Source organism: Eulemur rufifrons, chromosome 4, assembly GCF_041146395.1.
Source record: "Eulemur rufifrons isolate Redbay chromosome 4, OSU_ERuf_1, whole genome shotgun sequence".
NCBI classification, from domain to species: Eukaryota; Metazoa; Chordata; class Mammalia; order Primates; family Lemuridae; genus Eulemur; species Eulemur rufifrons.
Window position 1 is genome coordinate 41,453,038 of NC_090986.1, and position 14,116 is coordinate 41,467,153.

Below are 14,116 nucleotides of genomic sequence, written 5' to 3' on the forward strand. Positions count from 1 at the left end.
AGGATAGGCATTCAAGTTTTAGTAAATAAAAAATTGTTTCAGCAGGTCAACATAGTTTATCCTATTTACCAAAAAGATGTCTGAGGTTTAAAGATAGATTGACAGCTAAGCATTATTATCAACGAGCAGAGCGATATAAGCCAAAAAATCCAAGTGACTTGTGTGTACAACAGAAAATACTTGATAAAGGAAGTAAATTACTGGCTTCCCAACCTCTAGTACACAATGAAACTGACTCAAGTTCACTGCCTCTCTTCTATCTTGCCACACAACTGAAACAAAAGATTAGTTGTTTTTTACAACTCTTAAAGTTTCATAGGAAAATAAAATGTCAGATCTTAATCTATCACATAGGGAAAAAAATAATGAGAATGTCAATGTCACAATAAATTCATAACTGTATTGAAAAAAGCTGATAATTTTTTGAAGTATATCATCACAAAATAAGTTTTAGATGATAGAAAAAAAGAACATAGAAAACAAAAATCAGCCGGGCGCGGTGGCTCACGCCTGTAATCCTAGCACTCTGGGAGGCCGAGGCGGGCGGATTGTTTGGGCTCAGGAGTTCAAGACCAGCCTGAGCAAGAGCGAGACCCCGACTCTACTAAAAATGGAAAGAAATTATCTGGCCAACTAAAATATACATATAGAAAAAATTAGCCGGGCATGGTGGCGCATGCCTGTAGTCCCAGCTACTCGGGAGGCTGAGGCAGTAGGATCGTTTAAGCCCAGGAGTTTGAGGTTGCTGTGAGCTAGGCTGATGGCACGGCACTCACTCTAGCCAGGGCAACAAAGCGAGACTCTGTCTCGCAAAATAAATAAATAAATAAATAAATAAAAATAAAAATCATATTAAAAATGTATCATTACGTCTTACCTCAAGAATATATTACAGTATCTACTGGTTTAACAGTATCAGACATTTCAAAATTTAAAAAAAAAAAAAAAAAAGGTGTCCTAAGCATCTCTCCCTGAAAAATGATCACATGTACTTAGATCATCAAATGAGGTCTTGCAAAACCAGTGGAAGCCTTGCCATGTTATGTAAACTGCATTATTCATCTCACATATATATGAGTTCTCTACGACAAGACCTTCCTGCTTAAAGGGCAACTCTCCTTATCTCTCTTATTTCTCTGCTGGTAGAAGAGACAGATTCCGCTTAATCATAATATCATTGATCAAAAATAAGGTGATAAGTATGTTTAACATGAAATATGCTGATTTAAAAAACCTCTTTTGACAGAATAGAGCTAACAGAGCTCAGTATCTATTAGGTTCATTCCTGTATCAAGTCACATGCCCTACAATAGTCTGGGGTGTGGAGATCAATGTAATCCTCTACATTATACCCATTCTTCACCAGATTTCTACCCATGATTCCAGACTTGACTAAAGTTGACTAAAGCACTCCAAACTACTTCCCTCTCCCTTCTCCACTTCCTCCAAACTTCCTAGTCTATACCCTTTGCAATATTCAATTCTATCTAGAAATCAAAAAGGATAAAAATTGACTGCAAAGTCAGGGGAAAAGACTGTCTTATCCATCTTTTTAATCCCATCACCTCGCACTGTACCTGGCTGAACCACAGACAACCAAGTTTTATTTCTTGAACTGACTGAAGATTACATCTCTACTTTAATAGACAACCTAGTCACTTGTATGTCTACATAAGTCAGTTAAGCCTATTTATAATGAATATTTAATATATATTTGTGTTCATTTATGCCAAATTAAAGAGGTAGAAAAGATATATTTAGCTCCTAATCTAAAACTTGGCATTCATTTAATCAAAGAAAATTATCTCTAGAAGCCTTTGCGAAGCCATCTCTATACTCTTAATTAGAAGCACCCTGTTCACATCAAGTAGGATAAAAGATTTCATAACCTCTAATACTAGTTTTATGGCTTTTCTAGTTTAAATATTCAGTAACAAAGTAACCAAAAATAAAAATCTGACTGATTAGCTCACTAAATTTTCACAATTTTGGCCAATCAAGATAATTAATAAACTATAATACGTGCCTATTAAACAATCTTCTGTCAACTTACTCTTTTTATTCTATGTTTTAATGACAAATTTTCCACCACATAAAGAATATTTAAAATTACTTGTAAATATTTTTGAGACCATTGTGTGTGAGGAGCTAGGAGCTTTACCCACTTTACCTTTACTGCTGCTGGCAAAGGCTAGTTTCATTGTACCCTTTTACCAGTGAGAAAACTAAGTATGGGGGTTAAGTGATTTTTCAAGGTCAAGTGCTCTGGAAGGTTTGGCATCTATTTGCTTGTCTAGCCTCATCTCTCTCTCTCTACTCAGACTATCTTTTTTGTACCTTATTCTCTAACTTTAGCCACAATGAACTCTCAAAGAATGAATTTTCAAGGAGTCTATACTGTCTTTTCCCTCCAGGTTTTTGCACACAAACTAGACTTCTCTTTCTAAAAAACTATTAGTCCCTGCCCCTAACTTATAATGAATTCCTCCTCATTCTTCAGGTGACAAATTACAATAGACTCTGATTTTATACATTTTTAAAAATAGAAAAATAAAATTCACTTTCCTTTCAAATTTGTTCTAAAGCCATTTCTTCTGGTCTTTAACAGCCTGCTCAGGGCAGCCAAGATTCTGCCTTGTTACTAATTTATTAATGACCTGAATTATGATGTAAATTGCTTATCTAGTAATTGCTTGATATTACTATCAGTAGGAGTATACCAGTAGTAACTGCTAGATGCAGAACTAGGAGAATAACTAGTAGTTAAATGAGAAAATGGCAGTTTGGAAACTAGCAAAAATGAATTTTAATAGAGATTGAATAAAAAATAAAACAAAAAATGAATTATTAAGTATAGAACAGGGAAACACTGAAAATGTTTTATGTGGGGATTAAGAAAAAAAGGGGTTTACTTCACAGCAAGCTCAATGTGGACTAACTACAAAATCGTCAACAAAGGTGATACAATGTTAGTCTGCTTTAAAAGAAGGATCTTTCAAGATAATGTAATAGCCCACTGCATTCAACATTTATTAAGGTCAATGACCAAGTAAAGAGGGACAAAAGGAAGGTGCCCAGGAGTGATAAGGTTTTGGATATCACAGCTGAAGTTTCCAGGCATGTTCAGAGAAGCCTTAAATTATTAAGATCCCTATCCCCAGATATTTTTAGTATTAATAATAACATAAAGGAACAACTAGGAGCTGGGCACAGTGGCACATGCCTGTAGTCCCAGCTACTCAGGAGGCAAAGGTAGGAGGATCACTTGAGCCCAGGAATTCAAGACCAGCCTGGCAACATAGTGAGACTTCATCTCAAAAAAAAAACCTTGTTTTAATTTTAAAAAGTTTTTAAAAAGAGTAATTAGGTTTCCTCTGTATGGTTTCAATGGGAAGATGATGGACACCTGAAGTTACAGTAAAGCAGATTTTGTTTCAATTAAGAAATATATAATTCTTCTATTTATATATTATTTTCATAATTATAATTAAAAAAATTAAACTACCTTGTGAGATATCATACTGCTCATTTGAAATAGTCAGGCAAAAGATTCATGAACACATGAAAGATAATTTTGAGAAAGATTTTCTGGAGCAGGAAAGCAGCTTTTTAAGATCTATTCATCCTTCCATTCCATAACTATGTATTTTTGAGAGCCATCAATGGGCCAGGAACCATGCTTGGTACTTCAGTCATGTCCCTGCTCTCACAGAACTTACGTTCTAGTGGTAAAATACACAGGATAAGCAAGTAAACACATAAATAAATAAGGTAATTTCACAAGGTGGGAAGTATTATAAAGAAAATAAAACAAGACAGGATAACAGTACAGATTTGAGAAGGGTTGTCCTCTCAAGGACTCACTGAGGAGGTAACTTGAAATTGAGCCACAAGACAAGAAAGAATCAGCCATGAAACAGCCCAGATTAGATGATTCTAGCAAAGGACGAGCAAGTGCAAAGACTGTGAAGCAGGAACAAATCTGGCATTCCAAGACAGCAGCACAGCATGAGTTGGGACAGAGATGGGCAATACCCCCTCATCCATTCACACTAAGAACCTTGAAGTGTACTCTAAGGACAAGCAGGGGAAGACTATTAGAGTGTCTTAAGCAGGGAGTCACAAGACTCAGTTTGCATTTTTATAAGACCACTTTGGATATATATGGAAATAAGACTTTAGGGAGGCAAAAGGAAGGCAGAAAAACTAGTTAGGAAGCTACTGCAGTTGTCCAAGCTAAGGACGGTGGTAAGATTGAGTTGTGGTTGTTGAAATGAAGAAAATGGCCAGAACTGGGATAGATTATTAAAAATAGCTAACATTCATGGAGAACATGCTTTGTTCCAGACATTGTTCTGCATATTTACATGTAGTCATTTATTTAATCCTTACAACAATCTTACAAGATTAGGAGAGATTATAAGAAATTAACTAAGGTACAGAGAGTTAGATAACTGCCCATGGTCTCAGAGCTGATAAATGGCAGAGGAGAGATTCCAATCAAAGAAATCAAATCAATATACCATAGCCTCTTCAAAATGGCACAGTCAGGGAGAAGAATCACTGATATCAACCTGAACACTGGATAGACGAGGAAGAAATGGATTTAGGGGAAAGACAGGAGGACGAAAATCTAGATTTCATTTTTGGCCATATTAAGTTTGAAGTATCCATAAGACATCCAGATGAAGATATCAGAATGGTAGCTGAGTATTTAGATTTCCAATTTGGTGGAGAGGTCAGAGCTTAAAGGAAGGTGGGGTGAACTATGTGACAAGTGATGGCATTAAAGCTACAAAATAGAAGACATCACTAGGAGAGAACGCACATAGAAAAGATTAACAGTCTAGGACGAGGCTCTGAGAGCTTCTTAGAAGTTGGAAGGGAGATGATCTAGCAAAGGAGACTGTAGGAAAACAGGAGGAAAATCAGAATCATCACAGAAACCAGGACAAGATAGTGTTTCAAGGATGGAGTATCATACCCTACCAAATGCTGCTGCGAAGCTAAGAAATATGGTAACAGAAAAGTGGCCACTGGATCTAGCAAAGTGATTGGTAAACCTGACACAAGTAGTTAGTTACTATGAAATGGTGGGGACAGAAGCAAACTAGATGGGAGTGAATACAGAAGAGAAGGGAGATGAGGTAGTAGTGGCAGCAGGTATGGACAATTCTTTGTGCAAAGTTTACAAAGGAAGGAGACAGAAGCGAGGCAGTAGCTCAAGGAGGACAGAATAACAAGTTTTTTTCTTCAAATGGGAATCGCTAATTAGAGAATTCTTATATAGTTATGGCAATAACCAGCAGATAATCTCTAATTCTTTTTCTAACTCTAAGCATCTAGGCTAAATAGAATAGTTATGCTACAGCAAATTTATTTCCCTTTGATATTATGCTAGAAAAATATTTTGCCTCCTCAATAAAATCACAATTAGGAATAATCCTAGTAGGATTCCATATAAAAAAACCATCAGTTCTAACACACAATATTTAAAATATACATAATGTGGCTGTGCTATTTGTGATTTGTGATTCACCACTCAAATCACAAAAAATAGTCACAATGAAAATTTAGTACGGTCATAAATGATAATGATTACCCATATCACATTCTGTACTTCTAAAACATGTTATAATTCCTGATGCTTAATTATCTGCAACTTTCCATCAGCTGCAAGCTGCTTTTACCCCCTTTAAATGCATACGTAAATAAAGTAGAGCTTAGAAATTTTTAACAATTTTTTCTATCACTTAACTGATTTTATTCTAAGTAATTCCTACATGTAGCATAACCAAATATCCTTAAAAAGGGTTGACAGCCTACTAGGAAGATAAATCATTGCTTACCACATCTACTGAGACATGGTTGCTAGCTAATGTCTAACAGTTAATACCGATCTGCATATAGTAGACATGCGATGACTATTCTTATAAAACACTAGGCATCATTAGACCATAAAGCAGTATTTGTTAAAACTAAGGGTACAATAATAGCACATGTAATTACCAGATGATAGATCAAGGTCCTATGATTCCATTAGGTTGAGGAAATAAAAAAGGGTGGTATGGATATTATTGTTGGGGTTTACTAATTCTCCAAATTCTAAGTCAGTTAATTAAATTTCTATTCATTTTCTAATCTTGATTCTGCCTCTAACACATAAACAATAAAGAAACAACCACAAAATTTTTAATTAAAACTAACCACTTCTTAGATACTTGTCCATTCCCCCACTAAAATCACATTATTTCTTCAATAAATTTAAAACAAACTAAAACATGCCAAAGCATGCCATACATAGTGTACAATCTTTTACCAAATAATATCTTTTCTGTTTATGTCACCTCAGAAAGGTCTCTTGTCACTATCCAACCTGTTAAATTTTCCTTGATGGTCTCCATCACAGCACCCTGTTAATTTTTTCCACTGCACTTACAAGAATTGCTAAAGATTTGTTTGCTTGTTTACTGTCTGTCTTCCCACTGGATTGAAATGCCAAAAAACAAGAATATTTTAATCAGCAAAGAATAACCAGCTCCTATTCAGACAACTGATATTATAAAAGGGACCCCAACATATTAATACTAATGAGTGAATGTGATTTATAGTTTATCAAGATAACCTAGGAACAAAGTCCACTAGCAGCTGAATTACAGATTTTTTAAGTTTCCAGTTATACAAACTTATATTTTATTAAAACAATTAACAATAACTAAAAAGTTTTGTTTTTTAGCTTATTGATATGGCTAATTACATAGATTTTTGAATGGTGAATCAGCTTCGCAATATCAAGATAAACTGCTCTTGGTTATGTTATCCTTGTGTGCGTGTGTATGTTTTCTCTAAAAGCATTCAGAAGCAGAATGTTATCCTTTTATATGTTTATTGCTGTAGCATTTTATTTGCTTAATATTTTATTGAGGATTTTTTTATACGTTTGTTCATGAAGGACTCTAGTCTGCAGTTTTTCTCATTATGGCTTTTCTGGTTTTGGTGTCAGGGAAATGCAGGCCATAAAATGAGTTGGGAAGGATCTCCCCTCTTTTACGTTTATGTAGAAATTGGTATTATTTCTTCCTTAAATGATCATCTCAAGAGATGCAGAAAAATCATTTGAGAAAATGCAACATTGATTCATAATAAAAACTCTCAGCAAACTAAGGAACAAAGGAACTTCCTTAGCCTGATAAAAGGCATCTTCCCAAAACCTATAGCTCACATACTTAATGGTGAAAGATCTAGTATTTTCTCCCTAAGATAGGGAACAAAACAAGGATGTCCCTCTCTCCTGGGAATTTGCTACAAGCTTTGAAAACCAAAAATCAACTTTTGGAGTACACAATGAATCTTTATTCCTTGGTGACGAGAAGGACGACTGGGTGGGAGTTATGTGACAAACTAAGAGAGTGGTAAAAAAAAAACGAGCTGTGAGAATGAAAAAACAGGATAAGACAAGACATACGTGAGCAAATCAAAAGGTTATACCTACTAGACTCACTGTTCTTTTAATCATGTGGTGGGAAACTGTTCCAACCTCCAATACCCACAAGGAACTTTAAGGGCTGTAAGTGGCAAAGAATGGCGTGCGAACTATTAAACTGAGATTTCTTTGGTATAAAAACAACTAAATTTCCAGTTTTAGAAGACTGGAAGAGAAAGGGGGCGTGGCAGGGAAGAGAGGCGACTTGATGGGGCAAGAGAAGACGACTGGAAGATGATTTCATAGTGCAGGCGGTGGATGAAATTACAAGGACTGGGTGGGCGAGTTTACAAAGCTTGGAGTCAGGAAGTGTAGGCAAATTAGTCATCCAGAAGGTACAGGGGTAGGAAAATTAGGGAATCGTCACTAGCAGGAGGCAAAACGAAGAGGGAAGAGGATTAAGAGTACAGGGTAAAAGTCCTTCAAACCTCAGACCCGGAGTCCCCAGGAACCGGCTGACCAGGGAATGGGACCAGAGGAGTGGCTGAGGCAGCCGGGAGCATCTCCAGGAGCCAGGTGGCAGGGAGGTGGCCGCAAAGGGGGCGGACCCGCCTGAACCAGAACAAGAGGGGCCCTCGCGGAATTAAATCCCAGAATCCTTGGGAGCGCGAGGTGGAGGCCAGCAGAGAAGCACACCGAACAGGCAGAAGGGACTCCAGCGTCCCAAGCGATAGACACCTCACTCACCTGGTTGGTGACCTGAAAACAAAACAGAGAACACCATTTAGAGACAAACTGCTGTGGACTAGCTGCACAGCCCGGCTCCCTCCGCCCCTGCCCGCGGCCCCCGGGCCGGACCCGAGCCCCGCTCACCTCAGGATTGGCCTCCAGGGGCAGCCAGCGTTGACCCTCCATGGCGGCTCTGCCCAGCCCCTCTCCAGCTCTGACAGCCGCCGCCGCCGCCGCCGCTTCCGCCCCCGCGCGCCTTGACCTGGGACTGCCCAACCCACACCCCCGTAGGAGGGGTGCCGAAGGACGAAGAAGAGTTTGACGACCTTCTAGCCCCCTCAATCGCTCCTGGCATAACCATAGGTCAAGTCATATATTTTAAATTAAGATTAAGTCGAAGCGGAAAAATAGAAGCCACATCCCTATTTCTAGAGCAAAGCAGAATCTGACTACACAGCTCTCACCCCTCACGCTTGGACTCTCCCTCGCCGAACCGAGCGCTCGCGTGCTACGCATGCGCCACGCGCTAGTCTGGGACCGCGTGCTCGCCGGAGCCCTCCCATTGTTGCAGTGTCTGTGGGAGGCGCCAGGGGGCGCGTCACTGAATTCTAGTACGAGAGGAAGAGACCAGGTCGCTACCCATCCGAAGGCAGCAAAGCCCCAGGAAGCCTTGGAGTCACGGCCCTGTTGCTCCTTTGTTAGGGTACAGAAGTGATGTGATGGCCTTGTCTGCTATTGCAGAGTGTGAGGGTCATTTCTGGATATGTGTTCAGTTCTGTTTGACAAAAAAATGGGTCCCTGTGTCTCCTTCCTCTTCCAGCTCTCCCCTAGGACGTACAGAGCTCGCTGCACGCCCACTCTCGGGCACGCCCCCACTGTGAATCGTTCACTGTACTAAGTATTGGGGACACAAGCTGAGCTCATTGTAGAATAGTGGCAATGGACAAGAGAAGGGAGAATCACGTTAAAGTGTGATGCGTGTGCGATAGTGATAGCATGAGGTGTGCTGGGGTTACAAAGTGCAGCTGAAGGGGGAAGAGAGTATCCAGAAGGCTGCCTGAGAAAGTGGATTCCTGGACTGAAGGGAGAGAAGAGGATTTTCTGAAGAAGGGAAAGTGCGTTGTGGCTGCAGAGCTTGTTAGAATAAAGAGCACTGGTTAGACGTGATGCTGGAGAGGTAAGCAGAGGCAGCCTCGTCAAGAGATCCGGGCTTCATCCTAAAAACAGGCAACGGCTGAAGGACTTTAAGCAAGATTTTTTTATGTCTGTTTCTGCAAATTCCAGGAGGCAGTAACAGTGTTTTTTTCCTTCTTCACTTTGTTTATCCAGGGCCTAACACACAGTAAATGCTCAATAAATATTTGAAAAATAAATGGAATGATCGGATAGGCAGAAACACCACTGTCAGTAATAAAGAAAATTTGCAAGAAAGAAATGCTGAAAAAATTAAGACAGTAGACTGGGTGCAGGGGCTCACACTTGTAATCCTAACACTTTGGGAGGCCAAGGCAGGGAGGATTGCTTGAGGCGAGAAGTTCAAGACCAGCCTGGGCAATAGTGAGACCCCCCCCCCCCCCACAAAAAACAAAACAAAAAATTAGCCAGGTGTGGTGGTGCATGCCTATAGTCCCAGCTACTGGGGAGGCTGAGGCAGGAGGATCACTTGAGCCGAGGAGTTTGAGGTTGTACTGAGCTATGATCAGACCACTGCACTCTAGCCTGGGTGACAGAGCAAGACCCTGTCTCAAAAAAAAGACAATAGGGGATATCAGACTGAGGTGGGGGGTGGGGGAGGGGATGGGGGTATGCCTACACAATGAGTGCATTGCGCACCGTTTGGGGAGTGGTAACACTTGAAGGTGCTGACTCGGGAAGGGGGGGGTGGGGAAGGGAGGGACACATACCTACATGATGGGTGCAATGCGCACGACCTGGGGAACAGACACGCCTGGAGCTCTGACTTGGGGGGAAAGGCGGTACAGGAGCAACGTATGTAACCTGCAATTCTGTATCCCCCATAACAAGATGAAATTAAAAAAAAAAAAATATTGCTGATAAAAAAAAAAGAAGACAATAGCAATGGAGGAGAGGCAGGTGCAGATTAAAGGGATGATCTTTTTAGTAAGCAGGAGTCATCAATGATAACTCCAGAAATTTGACCTGGTAGAGTGCATATTACTACTCTGTACCCAATAAAGAAAATTCAAGGAGACAGCAATTAGGGAGTGGGGAAAAGATAATTTTATTATGCTGAGTTGTCTTTCTTGGGGAACTTCCAACTCTTCCACCTGTGTTCTTCTTGACACTGCTCTTTGAACTCAAAGGCATTTCCAATTTTTTAATTCCTCTTTCTCCTTATCTATCTGATGGATTGCTGCTATACCCACCCAACAGTTTGATTTGGTAAAACTGGCAATGTCCAGCTCATAATGGGCTTAGTTGCGTTATCAGTAGAATTGCACCACCAGGCTCTGGGTCTCGAGCTCAGTGGCATGTAAGGGGCTGCTTTTCAAATTACTCACTGTCAAAAGAAGGGCCTTGCTCCAGAACCCTGAGGTTCTGCACTGTGACTCTCCTGTTAGGGTTTAAGACTCCAAACAGTCCCTGGTGGTCTCATGGTAAAAAAAAAAACCAAACTAAACCAGACAAACTTCACACAGCATCCTTATCCACCCCAGACTCCAGCACCATTGGATCTGCTGAGACATCAGACCAAACAACAAGACAGTTTGCATCCCAGTGTGGACTTGCTGCAGAACACTCTCTTGCTCAGGGATCGACTCAAACTGGCAGTCTTCTGTGCTACCCAAAATGGTGACAAGAATCATTTCAAGCCAGGTGATTAGCAACTTTAATTCCATCTACACGCTCAATTCCCCTTTATTATGTGGCATAACACATTCACAAGTTCTGAGGATTCTAATGTGAACATCTTTGGGGGGAGCATTTTCTGCCTATTGCACCATTTTAAAGATGGGGTCTCACTGTGTTGCCCAGGCTGGAGTGCAGTAGCTGTTCATAGAAATTTTAGGCAATGAAAGATAATGAGCAATTTTCTGAAGCTTTGAACAGCAATCCAGTGCTGAGTTGTGAGTACCATTTCCCCTTGCCCAGCAATCTGCCTATGACGTTGGGATGAGCTTATATAGACAGGTTAATGGGTCTATATGGAAAAAAAAAAAAACTGTGAAAGTTTTCCATTTGCCTTGTTGGGGCCATCCCAGTGACAATTTCACTGTTTAAAATGGCCTTCAAGCATAGTGTTCAAGTGCTGTCTAGTGTTCCTAAGCCCAAGAAGACTGTGGTATGCCTTATAGAGAAAATGTGTGTGTTAGATAAGCTTTGTTTAGGCTTTGAGTTATGGTGCTGTTGGCTATTGTTCAATGTTAATGAATCAACAATACAGGTAGTCCCTGGGTTACAGATGAAATAAACTCTTGAGTACATCTTTAGGTTGAATTTGTATATAACTCGGATCCTTGATGAACAGAGCATATGTGGCAATAATAATAATACTATAATGGCTCACATGGGGTAATAATAATACAGTGTAATACTGTAATAATAATAATAATGGCCCTGTACTATAATAATAAGTTACAGAAATGATTGTGCTCTTTCTTTTAATTCAAACAAACAAAACATAAAAACAAACTCATTTAAAAAGTTTAGAGAGGAGAAATTTCAAAAAAGAATATTAAAGTTTAACACTCACCTAATGTTGCATCAATGTCTTGCTTACTAGAAGGGGCATTTTTGAGGCAAGAAGGTGGACTAAGATTTATCAGAAGATGATGATAGAGATGGTGCCATAGAGGATGGAGTGGGTGCTGGAGAATCAAGATTTGATTCTGTCACTGGAAGAGAGGAGCTTACCACTGAAGTTGGTTTCTTGAAAAAGGTATCTAGGGTTTGCACAGCCTTTTTCTATTTTTTATCATAAATGGCTCTGTGGCAGCTGATGTTCTCACTAACTGCAAAGTAAACCTTTGTAAATCACTCAATGTTAGGATCTTGCTCTCAGACTTAGCAAATTCTGCTTCAATGAGACAGAAGCCTTCAGCTAATTCTTTTGTTGGAAACTTTCTTGGCTCTGGATCTTCTGATTCTTTGTGCTCTTTTGTTTCTATCAGCTGTTCTCTTTCTATTTATAAGACCAGCTGCTAGCGTGAAGATGCTGTTCCAACCAACCACTTATGCCATGCGGATTTGTTTACATGTGTGGAAAAAACTGGTTTCTGAATTATTTATTTAATAATAAATTATCCTTATGAGAAGCGTTGGGAGCCCATTTGTAAGTACAAAATGCCTTAAGTCAGGTTGTCCATACCCTGGGGATTGCCTGTATGTATTAAATAAGGTATCTTTAAACATAAATGCACATAAAACAAGGTTATGTATTGATCAGCTAATGAAAATGTTCTGACCACAGGCTCACAGGAACCTAACATGTATTTCCCCTAGGAACAATGGTTTGATATTTGCTAATTCAGTGCTCATGGCAACTTTATAGACCATCAACTCAAACATTATACATCCCATTCTTGTGAGTATGCACAAAATCATCATAGGGGAAGATCTGATTAAATATCATTTTATAGTTTTAAATTAAATATAGTGGTATGCTTACACATAGTATCATAGTGACATGCCACTAATTTACATAAATCCAGGCGCCTTTGGTATCTTTAGCATTGACAGTATAATTTTCATGGTTGTCAAAAAAAATCAGAGTTTATCACTATTTCCTACTTGTCTTAACACATAATTTCAGTTTTTCAGCAAAGACAGGAGAAAATTTTTGACAAATTAATGTTTGATGCCTTAAGAAAAAAGTACCTGTAACCCCAAAACTGTTCTCTGATTCTTATAAATTTCTTTCTTATATTCTGAGGGATTTGGTTATTTCTTTAACCTGAAACCAAGATAAGCAACCCTTTTGCTTTATCTACTGAACCTGCCCACCATTTTTAGAAATCGCTAATTATTTGGTTGGTTTGCAAGAAAAAATGGAGTTGTGGTCATTCCTCCCATAATCTGTATTTGTCTCACCAAGTTTACAGATTGCTGTTCTGTTTTCATGCCTATTTCCATACTTAGTAACTTTTTGTTATGCCAAATCGCAGCGTAATCTTTTAAAAGACATATTAAATGGCAATTAAACATAGTAATACCTGTAACTCAATAGAAGTGTTGAAGAGCTATAACCAAGTTCATGCATGCATCTCCAAAAACAGCTAAGTCAAAACTGCTGCCTGGCTTACCATCACTGTAAAAAGCCATCTGATGCAATGTGCAATATAATTCCAGATTTTAAATGTGAAAAAAAAAATACATATAAGAATTAATGAAATTCAGTATTTTTACACCAGACTTAAGTTTGTCATCACAGTTATAAACACCTCAAGGAATCTTTCAGGTTTGGGCCCCACCCAGCTGCCCCTAGGGCTATGGGGATCAATCTTTCTGTACATCTGTAACTCATTCATGGCACATCACCTTTACTACTCACTATCTTATATTATTTATCTTAATAGGAATGTGTCCCAGCTATCTTCCTGCTGCATGTGTTACGTAGCCTGTCATCTGCCTTTAGCTTGTTTTGCATTGCCAAACTACCATCCCTAAACTAATAGCCTTTTTGTAGTGCTTAAAAACATACCAAAGCCTTAAATAATTTGGCCTCATCTGTCCTCAGTATGAAATAATTCTCCTCCCTTGATCTGAAATCATGACTACCGTAATCTAGCTGTGTTTTGATAAACCAGGCACTTAACCTGCTAAGGTCTTGTTTTTTAAAGAAGAGACTCTGTAAGGTCTCTTTAAGCCAAAGGTTGGCAACTATGTCTTACAGATTTCAGATAAATGTGTGAATTGGCCAGGTGAAACGAAAGAGCAATGTGAGGCCTGTGAAAACCTTTCTAAATGCATTCTCATTAAGAGTTTCTCATACAGTTTGTTTTG

General features: G+C 39.1%; 1 protein-coding gene across 1 annotated transcript in view; it reads right to left on the reverse strand.

Annotated features, from left to right (window-relative positions):
* The window catches only part of UCHL3 (ubiquitin C-terminal hydrolase L3), a 57,054-nt gene extending 48,687 nt beyond the window's left edge, over positions 1 to 8,367 (reverse strand). The window contains exons 1-2 of the mRNA XM_069467144.1: positions 8,297 to 8,367; positions 8,171 to 8,182 (exon numbers count right to left, since the gene is read on the reverse strand). Coding sequence (XP_069323245.1) covers positions 8,171 to 8,182; positions 8,297 to 8,338 — 54 coding nt within the window. The 5' untranslated portion in view covers positions 8,339 to 8,367. The remainder of the gene's footprint in view (positions 1 to 8,170; positions 8,183 to 8,296) is intronic.
* Between the last annotated feature and the right edge of the window lie 5,749 nt (positions 8,368 to 14,116).